Source organism: Cinclus cinclus, chromosome 3, assembly GCF_963662255.1.
Source record: "Cinclus cinclus chromosome 3, bCinCin1.1, whole genome shotgun sequence".
NCBI classification, from domain to species: Eukaryota; Metazoa; Chordata; class Aves; order Passeriformes; family Cinclidae; genus Cinclus; species Cinclus cinclus.
Window position 1 is genome coordinate 79,036,566 of NC_085048.1, and position 16,098 is coordinate 79,052,663.

Genomic DNA, 16,098 nt, shown 5'->3' on the forward strand with positions numbered 1-16,098 from the left:
CTTCTTTTGATAAAGACATGTCTTTCTCTTTTATTTTTTTTTCACTCTTTAACACTATAACCCTGTCATGCAGCTGCCAGAACATCCCTACACATAATCCCCCACCTCAGTAACCAGAGTCACATAATCACCTGCCAAGCAGCACTTCTCATAATTGCTATGATAAAATATATTCTGCCTATGCACCATTTACCCATTCTCATGTAAAAATCTTGGATTTATTACAGTGTTTTAAACATGATACATTAACTTTCATTGCTAAAAAACATTAGCTGACAAAATAAAAGTTACAGATGAGCGCTCAAGCTCTTTTTGTGATACCAAGTGTGATCATTACAAAATACGAGACATTGCATCCCTTAAAAAGCAGCATCAACATTGATCCAAAGTTCGTAAATAACATTATAATAACTATAATTTAGATTTTTTGTTTTCAAATAAATTCCAGACAAAGGCAAAGTTAATTTCTATGGAGTAGAAATATTGTGAAAAAAGCAAAATCATCTATTACAGATTAGAACTGTTGTATCAACACCCTCTTTTGGTCCTCCATTAATTAAACTGACCTTTTAAGCTGTGTATCATGAATGCTTCTCATATTGTCATGATATGACTTACTGCCCTGTTCTTCCAAAACAAATATACCTACACATAAAAGAAGTGACTGTGAAAGATTGTCTGGTTTTGTAACTCTAACATTTAACCTCCTTAAAAGATACTTCTTCTATTTACAAACTTGAGCTTTATCAGTGGCTTCTAGACTAAGATGCAGAATCACATGCTCACAACTAACAAGGGAATAATCTATACTAGTACAGAGTACAAGAATTCTCTCACTAAACACAGACTCTGTATACAGTTTCTATAGTATGTGACAAGATTGCACCACAACACATTTCTCTAGGCATTGTGCATGCCTGATCTCCATTTCTGAAATAATAATTCCAAAAGCTGAAAGGATGAGAAAACAGAGAGCCTGTTCATTGGTATTGAGAGCTTCAGTTGCTAGGTTTTCCTGAATCCGTAAGAGGGACAGGGAGTAGCTGAGGAACCTCACAGTAGCTCCTTTACCTGTCCTGCCTATGAGGTGCTTGTCTGCACATCCACAAAGCAGCAGAGAGGAAAAATGCAGGGGGGGCAGCCCACCAACACCCTGACCAGGACTTCCCACCCCCTTCACAGGAACCATCAGGCCACCAAAGACCCATCTCCACAAGCCAGGGGAGTACAGAGAAAGAAGGGCAGGTAGGAACCTAAATTAAGAACTCCAGGGAAAAGATACCCTGGCCTTCACAGGACACCCTTAGACTCAGTTTCCACACATACACTGATCAGGTAAGTCCACAATAGAATACCTTTTGGCCTGAGAGGGGTTGCAGTCCAGTGGTATGGTACAGATTATAAAATACTGGGAAATTAGGATTGTACAATACCTATGGAATGTTTACAGAAGGAAACAAAGGCAAGGAAAGAGGTGATTCAAGGAGGAGTAAACGTGGGAAAAAATCAAGGGATAAGAAGATAAAAGGAGGCTGGTCACCTGTAAACAGGGGTTGGTCAGAACAATTGTCTGATCATGTCCTGTGCATCATCAGCACCACCCATCCTCTCTTCTCACTGAATTCAATTTCTAGCTATTTTCCTGAATTATTTTCTCTTATTCCGAGCCCATGATTGTTTATGGGAGGGTCTGACTGCCAGCAATTAGAGCAAGAGAATCCTGTAATATCAGTGACTGGAGAGGTCAGAGTTAAGTAAAATCAAGAGCTTGAATATCCAGTTATCAGCAACTGCAAAGACCAAGATCCAGCAGCTGCTCCTGGGCAGAAAGTGCTTTAAGCCAGCTGCTGGAGACATCCACTATTCTTTTACTGGTGGATGAGTATGTGTATGATGTATGGTTTTTTCCCCACTACCAGACCTCCATCCTGTACCACCAGAGATTGATACAGAATGGGACTGCTGGTGCAGTTTGTGTTCACGTGAGTGCTTACAGACAGATATACAGTTGATCTGTTTGGATCTGTGTGTATACATGTATGCGTTGCACATCTGTATCCAAATGCTATTGCCTATCAGAACTACATGGTCAGTCTTGCTGTCCATGGCTGCACACAGGGACAGAGCTGCAGCAGCCTCCAAATTCAATCATACCTAATAAAATGTTTCAAGTTAGATCCTGCTCTTTCCTTGCACACTTCCCCCTTACCCCACCAAAAACACATTTCCCAGTTAAAAAAGAACAGACCCTTACGAGAAGATGCCTGCCTCCCATCTCCTTTCCACACACTCTGGCTGAGATTCCTCTCCTCTGTCCCAACTCCAGCCCTGTGCACCCAAGCCATGGAAGCACTGGCTGGCTGCCCTCCCCATGGCCGGCTCTGATGAGCTGCAGGTGGCCCAGCAGAGCCCTGTCTAAGGCACTTGGGCCTCGACGCAGGCCTCCAACCAAGCAGCTTGGCTCCTTACAGGCGTGCAGCGCCCTGCTCTCTCTTCCGCCCCCCAGTCCATTTGGGAATTCAGCATTCCTTGCTAGCACCTTGGCCAGAAGGCTCCGTGCAGACTGCTGGCCAAGAATAACCTCATTGATTAACAGGGGTTTTATTTCAAGTGGTATCTTTTAACAGAATTTTTACGCAAAGCTTAAACTATGTTCAATAGTTGAACTGTATTCAAGTTGTACACTACCAAATTCTTCTCTCTTGTACTGCAGCAAAGTACAGCTTTTATAGCTTTTCTTATGCTCAGTTACATGAGGCTGTTAAGGAAGAACATTATCCAGATCCTTTGAAGTGTTAAGAGCTCATAATGTAAACTTGAAAACAAAACTCAAACCAGAATTTTTTAAAGCTTGTTTTATCATATGGGATTATACAGCTATTACTTTCCTGCATAAAAGCCTAACGTATCTGCACAGTTACTCAGAACATATAAACTTCTAATCCCAGTATTACTTAGCTTCCTAAAAGCAAAAACATGACTGTTCCCATTCTTAACAGTTCCAAAAGAGTATCTAGTAACAGGAAATCACTTGTGGGAAGTCTATATATGCACTGGACTGGGCCAAAATTAATCTCTTGTACACCAGTATATCAACTTACATCAAGAATATATGTAATTCTTAATACTTGGGTGGCACTAGCACAAATAACACAACTAGGGCATTATTGCAGTTACACTGAGAAAAAATCATTGGTGTTATCTAGCATGCTCATAGCTAGATAAGATAAAATATTTTAGGTTAAAATATCTTATATTACTATGCTAAAGCATATCTAGCTTTAATTGAGAGTGCATTACATCTTCCTTTTTATCCAGAAGAACTCAACCAACACAGAGCAGTCAGTACTGCCGAGCGAAACACAACTGAGGCTTCTTCCTATCTTGGCAGTAACTGAAAAATCCTTTTACTTCAAGTTCCAGGAGTTATTTTACAAAGTTCTGGACTAGTCGCCAAAAAATCACACTAGGGAAAAGTGTAGGCGGATATTGTTTCAAGGTCCAATATCTCATGACCCGTCGTAATGCAAAACAAATGCTTCAAACCACTGAAAGTTAATTCCAAAGTCTAATGGTCCAAAACACCATTGGAAAGTCTCTACGTTCACTGAAGTCATCCATTCTATTATCGTGCATCCCTACCCAGCTATTCACTCCCACTCTTTAGAATCATATGCCAAATCACATTATCACACAGACAATTAGTTTCAAACATGTTGCAGGAGATCTTTCCCTCATCAGATGCCTCAGTACAGACATACTTGGACTACTGCTTGGCGAGGTTTTCCAGCATTCCACCTATCACCATGCTGGAAATGCTCATCTGCCACTCATGTAACACCTCTGTACCATCAGTAACTCCCCAGCTCCCACTTTCTCACAAGCACATTTGCTTCTCATGCCTCAACTCTTGCTAAGTCTCTGCGTTGCTTAGCTCATATGAAGAAAACAGCTGAAAAGTCAAGAAGGCAGAGCAGTAGAAGGAAAATAGATCTGAGCACATCTGAACAGAAGAGATTATTTGCATTCATTTTAGAGCCTTTCAAAAACAAACACCATTAACTATTACAAACTAAACCTGGAGAAAAACCCAGAACACTGATTGCAGTACTGTTACTTATTTATTCCACTCAAGTTGTTATTGCAAGAGTTGTAGAGATCCATTTTTAATATGGATGGATTGCAATGTGATCCTTGTAATGAAATGAAAATACAGAAGCAGAATCTAATCAGCAAGATATAAGAAATATCCCTTTGATTTTGCTAAATGATGAATGCTAAATGCTCAACCCTTGGGTGGGTTCAATCAAAAGAACTGGTCTAGAAAAACCAGGTGGGAAGAGTAAGAAACAGATTGCACAGGTAAAGTACCAGTACTCACTCAAAAAGAATGCAATGGTTAAAGAATTATGACAATTTCAGTGAAACATTTTAAGGCAGGGTAGCAACTCGTCTGTTTCAGAGGAAAACATAACAAAGCCATCAGAGGAAATATATATAGAGAAGGAGAATGTGGAGTATGACTGAAAGTGAAAATGATGGACAGGTCTGTGGACCAAAAAAGATAGAGAAGTTACAGAAACATGAAAGTAAAGATTCATAAGTTTACTGAAAAAGTTACAACAAATCTTGCAAGCACTAATACTACACAAGTAATAGCACAACTAATACTACAGTAATCAAATGTTTTTCATTTATAGCTCTAACCAGAATAAAATTAGGTAAACTAGAATACAGCATTCAGAGCATGCTGTCCAACATAGTTCTCAGTTTGCAGGCAGCTGGAACATCACCACATGCAAGTTTCTAGTTTTAAGTCAGTAATCCTTTTGTTCTACTTCATGAGAGGAATGAAGAAACAGTATTCCAACACAGAACAGGATCAATAACTTGCCTCTGTAATATCTGATCATTGTGCAAGGACACACACTGTCTACCTGCTACAAGTTTTTCTGCTTCTAAACACTGCCCCTCTGTTCCAGCAGCCATGTGTCCAGCTTAGGCTCCTCCTCAGATTGCCCCTGAGAACTGTATGTCTGATACTTTAATACACAGCAACCTAGATAAGGAATGGACAGAGAAGACCATGAATGTACTGGAGACAACAAGCAAGAATTTTTTGAAGTATCCCTATAAAGTCTAAAGTTTGGATTTTCTGAGGGCTTCTATTAAGCATTCCAGTACACAACAACCCTAACACAGTGCCCCCCAAACTTAAACTTGCAAAATAAATTGAAGAAAAACACTTTAAAAGAAAAAAATCTCCTGATGTTTAGAACATCTGTAATAGAGCTAAGAGACACACCAAATATTTGCATTACTCATCTCTCTCTCCTTGCAGACATATGCCTCTTTAGTTTCAGTTCTCTTCATGCTGCTTCAAAATACCCTTCTGCAAAACCTGAACAAGCTACACTGAACACCAGTGTCTGAGGCAGGAAACACAGAAGAGCAGAGTCCTAACCAACATTTTTGATACTGTAATTGTAGCCTCAAATACAGTTAGGCAGGTGGTTCAAGCTCCCAAGTAAGTGAAGAAGGACTCCTCAGAGTTTTATTTTGTTCCAGATTACATAGAGGAATACAAGCCTAAAATGTGACTGTGAAGTAAGGAAATGTCTGTTTAACACTAGTAAAGATAACACTCTAGTAAGAAGAGAAGCTATCAATTACTATTCCAAGTAAAAAAAAAAAAGTTATTTCTCCTTATTAACTAAAGAAATGCAACAGTAAGTAAATACTGTTAAGTACAGAACTATCACAACAAACCACAGAGGAGCCTTCAGTCAAGATAAGACAGTTTAAGCAGGCTGTGGAATACTGGAGGAAAGAAGCATTAACACTGTTGAATCTCAAAAGCAAACCCAGCAGCTTCAAAGCTTTTAACTGGAAAAAAAACAGCAACCATTTGCATGGCTACTGACAAGAATGCAGCTCACAATTTTCACATTTGGTATATCCTAATGCTAGAACATTTAACAGTCTTGCAACAGTCACCAGATCTAAGAGAAAAAAAGTCAAGGCAGGACATATTGCTGTCAAACAGAGAGTACACAGGGAGAACATTGCCACTCATGTACTAGCTGCAAAACTACTTATGTAAGATGAATCCACCACACATGAGGTTGTTTCCTGATCAGTTTGCTGCCTGCAACATGTTTTCACTGAGCAGTCACTTTCTGGTATCGTCAGCTGCAGGAGAGCAGAAACTGCAGCAAAACCAGACAAAATGGAAAACTGATCATGAAATCCTCATCAGTTTTGCAGTAGATTAACCTTAACATGTAAGAAGTTTAACAAGTATAGCAAGACCTCAAGTTAAACTTTTAGCTGATCCTGCTGAAAAAGCAGAAAGGAAAAAAGAAAAGTAAGTGTGAATGTACTTGTTTTCATCTTTCTTTAAGAAAGAAGACAGGAAATATGCAGATGTAAAGAGAAGGCCCTAGTATAGAAAGAAAAAGCAGCCTCTAAAATGGCTGCATAAAGGTACACATCTACATGTATGGTACTTTAAGAAAAGAAAGTTGACCCAAATAACTCATCTTTTCAGAAAGCAACTAACATGCTGAATTACATTTTGGAAGTTATTATGAAATTGGCTTGTTTGACAACTTGTTTGTAAAAATATGAAAGACGCAGTAAGTTATGAGATGGGAAGAAATATACACAAGTATATGAAAAAAACATACAATGTACTTATGTTTTTTCAGGTTATTAGGTGAAAAAGAATTATGTAATAAAACTAACTAATGATAAATACCACAATTATCACAACAATGAAAGACATGGAGGCAATTCCCTGACCTTGAAAGAAAACAGCAATTATTTCTTATTTTACGAAATACTGTTAACTCCTTCTCAGGCTGCTTCCTGGGATCTAACCTTCCTAACTTAACCTAACTTTAACCTAACCTTAACCTAACTTTTGGATCATGCTGGATGCAAAACCAGCATGATCAGCATTTCTTCCCTCCTAGAGAGACAGTTTGCAACAGGGTAGCCAAGACACAAGGGAAAAGTGTGCTAAGGTTCTTTTATTTCTCATCAGCTCTCTCTTTACAGAAATTATATTGATATATAAGAGGAACACATGTATTCAGTATACAGAAAAACAACACTAGGACAATTATTAGCTGTCTGATGGGATCCTTAATTCCTAACTAGAAACAAAAAAGAACAGCTAGTATCAAGTCTGCCACCCTGCAAGGCACGTCCATAGCCACAATTGGTCCTGTCACTGTGGCTGGCTATACAGATCCAAGAATATTCCTCAAGAGTAGTATGCGTAAGCTAGTAAAAACCTAATGTATCAGTGACACTTGCTGAAAGGAAAAAACTGTCCATATTTGAATTAAAAGCTTCTCCCTTGAGAGATACCAACATTTCTCACTGCATAATTGCAAATACCTAACATAGATATTTGTCACCACACCAAACTCTTGGAATAGCTCAGCTACTATTACAAAACAGCCTGTTAGCAAACTGTTGCCATCAGCAGAACATGGTAGAGTTATACTATACCTTCTGGTAAACTATTGAGCACACGAGGTCTTTAACAGCAGAGAGGGACAGGTCCTGAGCTTCAATGGTGACAGTCTCTCGAGTGAGACCAATCTGCAGAAGAAAGGAGATCCCATGCATAGAGCCTCGGGAGTTGGTGAGGCTCTGGGTACTGAAGCTGCCATTGGAGAGTCGACTGGAGAGTCCCGACTGGGGACTTGAAGACAAAGTTGGGGTCTGTGGTGCAGCAGCATGACACGTAGGTGGGGAAAACTTCTGTAAGGATGGGGGAGAAGAGTCGTTTGATGACATCTGACTTGCTTTACTCTGCCGAGACCTCCCTAGTAGTCAAATTCTAAGTAAAATACGTTATCAGTTCTTGTTTTGAAATTAAAACAATGTAAGTTTCCCTTTCTTAGTTCAATAAAATGCTCTTGACCAGTAAAACTTAAATTTCCCTTTCATTCGGTGTAAGCCAAAAAGTAAAATAATTACAGCTGCAAGTTACTTTAAATTAAAGGTTCTCTTTCTGCAGTTACAATCAGCTGATCAAAAGAAGACTGCCTGTCCTTTAGCACCACATCCAGACACAGAGGCTTACATAAAGGCCTCACAGGAACACATCAGCTCTGCTGTTTTATACTTGTTCTTCATTTTTATTAAAAATAAAAGCTGGAGAAGCAGACCGAAATAGATGTTAATAATTCATTAAAAGTATCCTTGTTCACCTAATTACACAGATCATATCTTAAATGAAGTCTCATCTTCATGCAGATAGCCTTTTATAACAAAAGAAAACTCTTGAGCAACAACAGAAGTCCACGTATGTTATGACTCTATTCCTCCTTCAGAGAGCCTCCTCTGAATTCACAGGACACGGTGAACTTGAAGATCAGTGAAGATATCCAATTTCATTTTTATAAAATCTTTTAGTTCATGAAATGGGGGAGCAGAATGTCTGAAGACAAATCACATTAAATGTAATCTCTAGCATCACCCAGATAATCTCCAGCATTTTGAAACGTTGAACTCTGCCTGTAGGGGAAAAGATACAGCTGTTATTTCACATGAAATGCATAAAGTCACATACCCATGTCATAACCACTCTACTGTTATGTACCAGGATACCAACCCCTTTTACTCAAGTGTATTACATTAGAAGCATTTCATACTCGTAAGTTAAACTTAACTGATTTCCCACTGCATGATATACAAGAAAAATCACATCTAGCAGTGACCAATATGTTATCACAACTTCTAATTGATGTTGGTTTAGCAGGGCAAAGCACTTGGCAGTTAAGAGCAAAACAACAAAGAAGGTAGGGGGAGGGAACAGTAGAACACAGCTCTGCTCTGTACATCTATATTGAGAAGCTGGTGGGTAGGGAAGGAAAATCATTAAATGCATAGAAATGTCAAAAAAACCTCAAACTCTATGCAGCAGCGTGTACTCAGGGTTATTCAAAAAAAAACGAAGAATTACTTGTACAAACTCTAACTACAGGAAGATATGCAGAGCATACAATTGAGCATCAGTTGGTTCCTTTGGAAAAGAAATCATTTAATAATACTCACACATCTAATTAAAAAAGCAAGTCTGCTACGACCTTTGAAAACAAATAATTTAATGAGCATGGGCTTGAGATACTTGCTACAAGATGCTACGCTACCTGATTCAATATTTCAAGCATTTCATGAGAAGCTGAAAAGTTTGAAAATAATAATTTCAAGACTCCCCATGTAACTTTGCCACAGAAAAAGTTTTCCAGGGATGCAAAAGTGGTCCAAATAAATAGACATTACTACATATTACTAACAGTTTTTAAGGAGCACTGATCCATACAGGATACCAAAATCAGTAAGTTCACCTATTTTTTCTTTTCCTTATGTAACCAAAAAAAAAAAAAAAAAAAAACAAAAAACAAGAAACTCAGTGTATTACTCTTGTAATAAAATTTCAAAAGAGAAATGCCACATCTTATTGCGCACAGTAGAAGCTGTCCTTCCCAGAAATAAGGCTGAGAATTTAATACACTATGCACTCCTGATACTTACCAATATAATAGCTCAAAACCCCACTGTCATTGCATTCTGAAAGGTAGATAAGGAAAGAGAGACATACAATTTGCAGTACTGAAAGGAAAGTAAGCTCTTGGTACTGTGATAAAAATTCCTAACAGGGGATCTGGAAGACAGAACAAATTGATACTCCTGGATTTTCAGCACAGGTATCTAGAAACTCTTGCCTTCAAATACAGAAGATTTGTTGGACATTTAGCAACGACAGCTGAAAAGAAACTTCTGCCTTAAAGAACACACTAAACATGACACAGATGAAAGTCCTAAATAGGAAGAATAAAAACAGTGACAGTAACATTTAAGGATCTTTCTCAAGAAAGCAGCTTCACACTGCCTTCAAGTTTGCTTGAAGATGACTTGTTCTTGTTTTCTACATACCACTTTCCTCTCCCTCACTTCTCACAGCAACGTCTCACCAGAGACAACAAATACAAAGCCTTAGGGGTGGATTTGGATTACAAAAAACAATGCCTAACCACCATAATAGAGAACAGAAAAGCCTTATGATGTGAAAGAATTAATGAGTCTGCTAGGCAAGTTTAATTTTGACAGCAAAAACACCCTGTGAAAGCTCACCTACAACTACCTAATCAAAATGTTAATTATATTTACCAAAAGCACGATGCATTTGCATTGACAAAGCGTTTTGAAACCATGTGTATTTGCATACAAACCTTTGAAGAAGTTTATTTTTGTTACTGGGTAGGAAAGAATGGATCTTTCTACGAAAGGAAAGCCATAGAAACTGCTCACTTTGCAGTGAGGATAGAGTCCTTCCGAACATCAAATCAAGTAAGCGTATGCTGAAATTGACATGTAGTCAGCAATTCCGCATTTTTATTTATGCAAAGAAAACCCTACATCTCAAAAAACGAGAGGAACAGGGGCTATGAAGGAGTCCCTCTGCCTCCTTCCCCTGCCGCCTAGCTCGCAGCCTGCGCTCGCCCAGAAGCGCTGTCCCTGCCGCTCCCGTTGCCCCCAAACCGAGCGTCTCTCGGGCAGCTTCTCCAACACCTGGCCCTTAACCCGCCCTTCCGTCCCGCTGCGAGGCGAGACGCGGACGCCGAGCCCCGCTCCAGGCGGCTCCCCTCGCAGTCCTTACCCCCCGGGAGGGCCGGCAGCTCCCGCCACGGATGCCGGGCGGGACCGGCGGGACGCGTCCTGCCTGCCGCGGGTCACGCAGCCCCGTCCGGGCCGGCGCTGGCAGCCGCCCGTCCCGTCGCGCCCGTCCCTCCCGGGTTTAAATCCCCGCTGCGCGACCCGCCCCCGCCGGCACCATCTCCGGAGATGATGTGGCTTCGGCCCGTCACCCCCACCCCGGGGCACCCAGGGCGGAGCTGCCGCCGCGGCGCTTTCCCCCCGCGGGAGCCGGCGGGCGCTCCCCCGGGGCACGGCCCGTGCCGGGCTCGGCGGCCGCTCCCGCCGCCGCGGCAGGAACTTTTCGAGTCCGCCCCCGCCCTTCCCCGGCGCGACGGGGGCGGCGGCCCCGACCCCCCGTACACACCCACACGCCGCGACCCCGCGGCGGCTCCCGACCACGGCGGCGGCCGCGGCGCCCCCGGTCCCGCCGCGCTCACCTGCGGCCCCGCTGCCCCGGGCCGGAGCGGCCGCTCGCGCATCTCCAGCCCCGCGGCTCCCCGCACACACACCAGAGCCGCCCGGGACGGGACGGGGGCTGTGCCGCGGGGGCTGCCGGGAGCTGTAGTCCGGCGACCGGGTTCTGCCGCGGGCCGCCCGGCCTGTGCGAACCACGAGCCCCGACGTGCCACGCGCGGGCGGGGGGGCTCAGCGCGCGCGGCGGCGCACGCGCAGGGCTCCCTGAAAGAGTTTCCGTTAGTTTTCCTTGGCCGTGGCGGGCGCTGCCCCGAGCCGCTACAGCACGGGACGGGACGGGACGGGACGGGACGGCCCCGGCTGCGGGGCCCTGTGCTCCGAGCTGCAGCTGCCGCCCCGCCGCCGCCTTGGCCTCGCCTCTCCAGCCGTGCCAAAGCCTGGGTCCGCGCCAGCTCGCAGCCGCCGGCTGCGGTGCCAGCGCCGGCCGCGGTTCGAGCGGCCCCCGCCCTGCCCGCCGTACCTCGCAGTACCGCGCCTCCGTCCCCCCGCGGGCGGCCCCAGCCCGCGTCTCCATCCGCGCCGCTCCCGGCTCACCTTGCCGGGACGGGGGTGGTGCAGCCCCGCGGGGATGTCCCCTGGGCCGGGCAGGCCCTCCATCGCTGCACAGGAAATACTTGACCTAGTGTGTCACCGCATCGCGCTGGGCTTTTCCGTGGCCGCGCTGACCTGTGAGCTGGCAGTGGCTTTCGGCGTCTCCCGCTAGCCCCCACGGATGTGCGTGCATGACCTCAGAAGTGCTCCAGGCCCTTTTCACTCTCCTTCTCCTGCTGCGTTTCAGCCTCCCTTCTAATACTCTGATTCACCCCAAACCCATTTTCTGCCCTGCGTTAATGATGCCGCTCTTGGCATCGGCAGCAAATTTCTGCACGCAAGGTACTTAGCAAAAACAGTGAGCTGAAGTACCAAGTAAAACTGGTGCAAGGCAAAATCGCTTCTGTAACTTCCCTCTAGCCCGAAAGCTCCCTGTTGAGAGACAGCCCGTAATCTTCCTTCTTAAATTTGGATTCAATTTCTGTGTACAAGTCCTAAAATAATATCTGCTACCATAGGAAGTTGCTGAAGTTTAAGTTACATACCAGACCGAAAACACCTTGAAAAGGCAAACTGTCAATTTCAAAGGCTTCTAATCCTCAGATCATCGAGACACAGATGGAGAAGCAGATTAGTGCCTTGTCATTTATAGCTCTGTTTGTAACGTACATTTCTCATTTCCTTCATCTTGCGCTCCTGAGGCCTGGCCCAAAACCCCGTGAAGCTGAGGGTAGTCTTTCTGCTTTCTTCACCCTATTTTGCATCAGGCCTTTACACAGTGCAGCTGATAGGGAGTGTAAAACAGCTCTCTGTGCTGACTGGCGCCTTTTTATTTGATAAATAATTAGCCTGCAGCTTCTTGTCAAAATCTGGAAGTACTTTAAACTAAAAACATAGCTGTTAATGGTTGATTCTGCTTTAAACTGGTTTTGAATGCCAAAAACCACCCTGGGACGTTTTAATGAAGGCTAATTCCATGAATAGGGGATGTTCTTGCCAAAGCTCTGCACCAGATAGCTGAGCAATCTTCGTTTCCTTTTTCCTCTGAAGTGGGACTCCCACACGCCACCACTGTAAACACAGAGCTTGCCTCCATAAACATGATTTCTGATGCCTAGCACAGCAAGGAGTCGCACTCTACTGAATTTAAAGTGCAGCAAGCTTCTCACATTTTGTGTAGCAGCCCTAAAAATAGCTGTTTATGGACAACAACAGATGGATATTAGGTATTACCACAGTCACTGTGCAACGATTATATTTCTTTGTAAAGAAGCTCAGCTTTGTACCATCCAATAGGATTGGTGCCATTTAATTTGTTGCCCTAAGCTGTAATAGCTGCTTTTTCATAAATCAGAAGATGGATTCGTTAAAATCAATTTATTCCAGAACACAGGACAGCATCAGCCAAAATAAACCAAACTGCTATAAGTACTTCTTTGGTGTTACTTTCTATTAAACAAATATCACTGAAGCATCAAAACCCTGTTCTGTTTGTAAAGATCTCTGTTGTAAAGATGTGTAAAACACATCTGAAAGCAGCTCTCCATTCAGTATCTGTGTGTGGAGCAGCACATCCATCTGTGCACATGCACAGCTGACTCTGTGTGATTGCAGCATCATGACAGCATTAGCCCTGGCTGCAGTAATTGACAGGGCAAGCATTCTGGTTTGTTATTTTTATGACTACCACAATTAGTGATTTCCTGTGGATTTCATCAATGTTCTTACTTTTTTTCCTGAGCCCACATCATTCTCTCAAATGGTTAGCTTGCTTTCACAGCTCAGCTTTCCCCACTGAAGCCAGCTGAACTTTACAAATCACTCTTAAATCTACAAGATACCAGGAAATGGGTAACTTTCATTGTATTTATTTGCTTTTATAAACAAAAAACTGGTTTTCTCTGTGGATCACAAGGTCTATATAAACAAACTGCCTTTGGAACTGTTTTATAACTAAAAATGCATCAAGTTTTTTCAGTTACAGAATATCCCTAGCATTTGCATATTTCATATGACAATGGATACATAGTGTATTAATTTCTATTCACCAAGCTAATGTTTTGAATATTTTCATATTCAAGGCAATGTCTTGGGAGAGGTTACTGGTGTGTTTGCCTAAGAAATTCCATAAGTACATGCTGCCATGATTATTTTTCACTGCTTTTGACACTGATGATGCATAGCAAAGGCCCTCATTTAGGATCTCCAAGATCTGCAACAAATGTCAGCAAAAAGAGGAAGTAATATCTCTATAGACAAAATATGGAAGTGCTTTTCCTTTTTTTATTCTTTTTTTCTGTTCATTGTCTCTTTTCTCTTTCACTCCCTCAATTCAACCTCTCTCATAAGGGAACTGAAAAAAAAGTTAAGAGTTCAGGTTTGGTTTGGATAAAATCCTGAAATGTGGGTATGTCTCCGAATTACCTCATCGTCTTGGTTTGAGCCCTTAGCTGAACTTTGTCCCAAAATCTACCTACAATAAACCAGTGAAAAATTTAGCATAGACTTAAAAAACATAGAATCAAAACTTACCTTGATATAAACATACATTTTTTACCTTTTTTTTAATTAAACAAAATACGTATTTGTATTTAAAGTTATAGGTAATTGAGTTTTGGAATTCAATTCCCCCTCCCCACCCCAGTTGAAGGAATAACCTCACAGATCCTTGCATCTGCTGGATGAGGAGCCTCATTTATGTCATATATATAATTCTACTGTATTGGCTCAAAAATGATGTTATTTTCCTAAATAAGCGTTTAGGGTAAACGTAACATATTTTACACTTTCCACTTAGTAAAGCTTTGTCTGAGAAGGCATCAGCCCATGGAAGCAGAATCTCTTTAACCTGAATCCCCCAAATAGGGTGCTTCCAGAGCCTGATAAAGGCGGCTCCAAACCCCACAGAGGCGAGCAGAGGATGAGTTAATCGGGATGAGCAGCAGCTGAGGCCCACCAGATGAACTAGAGCACCAGGCACCTGCAGGCTCCTGTGCTCCTCTGTGACCATCAGCCCCACCAGCCTTTCCCTCTGGGCTGGATGAGCTGTCCATGGATTTCTGAGTCTACAGCAGCCCCAGCTGCTGAGCACTGGAAATCTCAGCCTCTATCTGCTGCCTCACTGCTGTTGGCAAATCAGCCATAGCTCAGGCTCAAAATTACAGAGTTGTAGAGTGGCTTGGGTTGCAAGGGGCCTTAAAGACCATCTGGTTCCAACCCCCCTGCTGTGGGCAGGGACACCTTCCACTAGACTGGCTTGCTCAGAGCCCCATCCAACCTTTTGGATTGAAAATGACCTTTTATGATGTGGATCCAAAGCACAGCAAACCACACTTCCTCTGCTCTCCCTGCCCAGGAGCTGCCAGTCAGTAGAGCCAAGCACTAAAACTGTATTTGTAGCCGTGGAAGGTGCAGGAGAAAAGTGGCGTGCATTAAACCCGCGGCGCTGGGCAGTGCATTCCTGCAGAGTTAATGGCCTAGGCAATGACGGAGCTGGCTGAATTGCTGACATATTGGAGGGTCAGCAGAAGGAAAAGGCTTTGGCAGCGGTGCCTCCATCGGCTGTCCACGGAGACTTCAGTAGATGGCACTGTCACACCAGCTGTCACTTCCTGGGCACAGGAAAGGACGGTGTACGGATCATACTGTCACAGATCGGGCTGTGCTTTCCTTCAAATAAACTACCCTTGCCCCCCCGTGATGACATCTGATTACATCTATTTGATTTTTCAGAGTAATAATCAGACTATTTAAAATGTATATGATAGAACAGCTGAGCACTGACCAATTTGTTGACACATTTTCTATTAGGTGGTATGGACCAGGACTAAACAACACATTGTCCTTTATAAATCCCTGGAAAAACAAAATGTCCATCACTTTTGATTTATTTTTAAAGTTTGCATATTTAAAATAGTTATGTAATCCCATTTTCAGCTGTGAAGCATTCTGATTTCTGTTACATGGATTCTCTTTTTTTTTTCTCTTCAGTCTTCTCTATAGACATAGAATTTTATGGGGTGATTACTGGTTATGAGAGGGTATATTGTGTACCATATATTGCATAGCATAACATACCATATATCTCCACTCCAAATTTTGAAAGTAATGTGCTTAAAAAGTCCTGTTTAATCTCTCCACATATCTCATCCAGCACTTACATTTTTATGTGTGTTTCCCATGTAGGTGATATTAACACTGCCTTAATCTGACTTCACATTTGCCAAATTTGTAATGTATCAAGTAATTGTAACCCTCAGAGCAACCACAATCCCTTAGGGAAAATCAGTGTTAGCTAGTCCTGACTTACATTCTTGTCGGATTTCTCTTGTAGCTATTGCAATTATTTTGTTTTCTGCTAAATTGTATGAGAAC

At 42.7% G+C, this 16,098-nt stretch overlaps 1 protein-coding gene across 3 annotated transcripts in view; it reads right to left on the minus strand.

Moving 5' to 3' along the window:
• PRKD3 (protein kinase D3) overlaps positions 1–11,193 on the minus strand; it is a 43,248-nt gene extending 32,055 nt beyond the window's left edge. For 2 of the 3 annotated variants that reach the window (XM_062490266.1, XM_062490264.1), the window contains exons 1-2: positions 9,556–9,951; positions 7,522–8,535 (exon numbers count right to left, since the gene is read on the minus strand). In XM_062490266.1, the coding sequence (XP_062346250.1) occupies positions 7,522–7,812 (291 nt within the window). In that variant the 5' untranslated portion in view covers positions 7,813–8,535; positions 9,556–9,951. Of the gene's footprint in view, positions 1–7,521; positions 8,536–9,555; positions 9,952–11,156 lie in introns of those variants that run through there. The other variant, XM_062490265.1, reaches the window with a different exon arrangement.
• Positions 11,194–16,098: the final 4,905 nt, after the last annotated feature.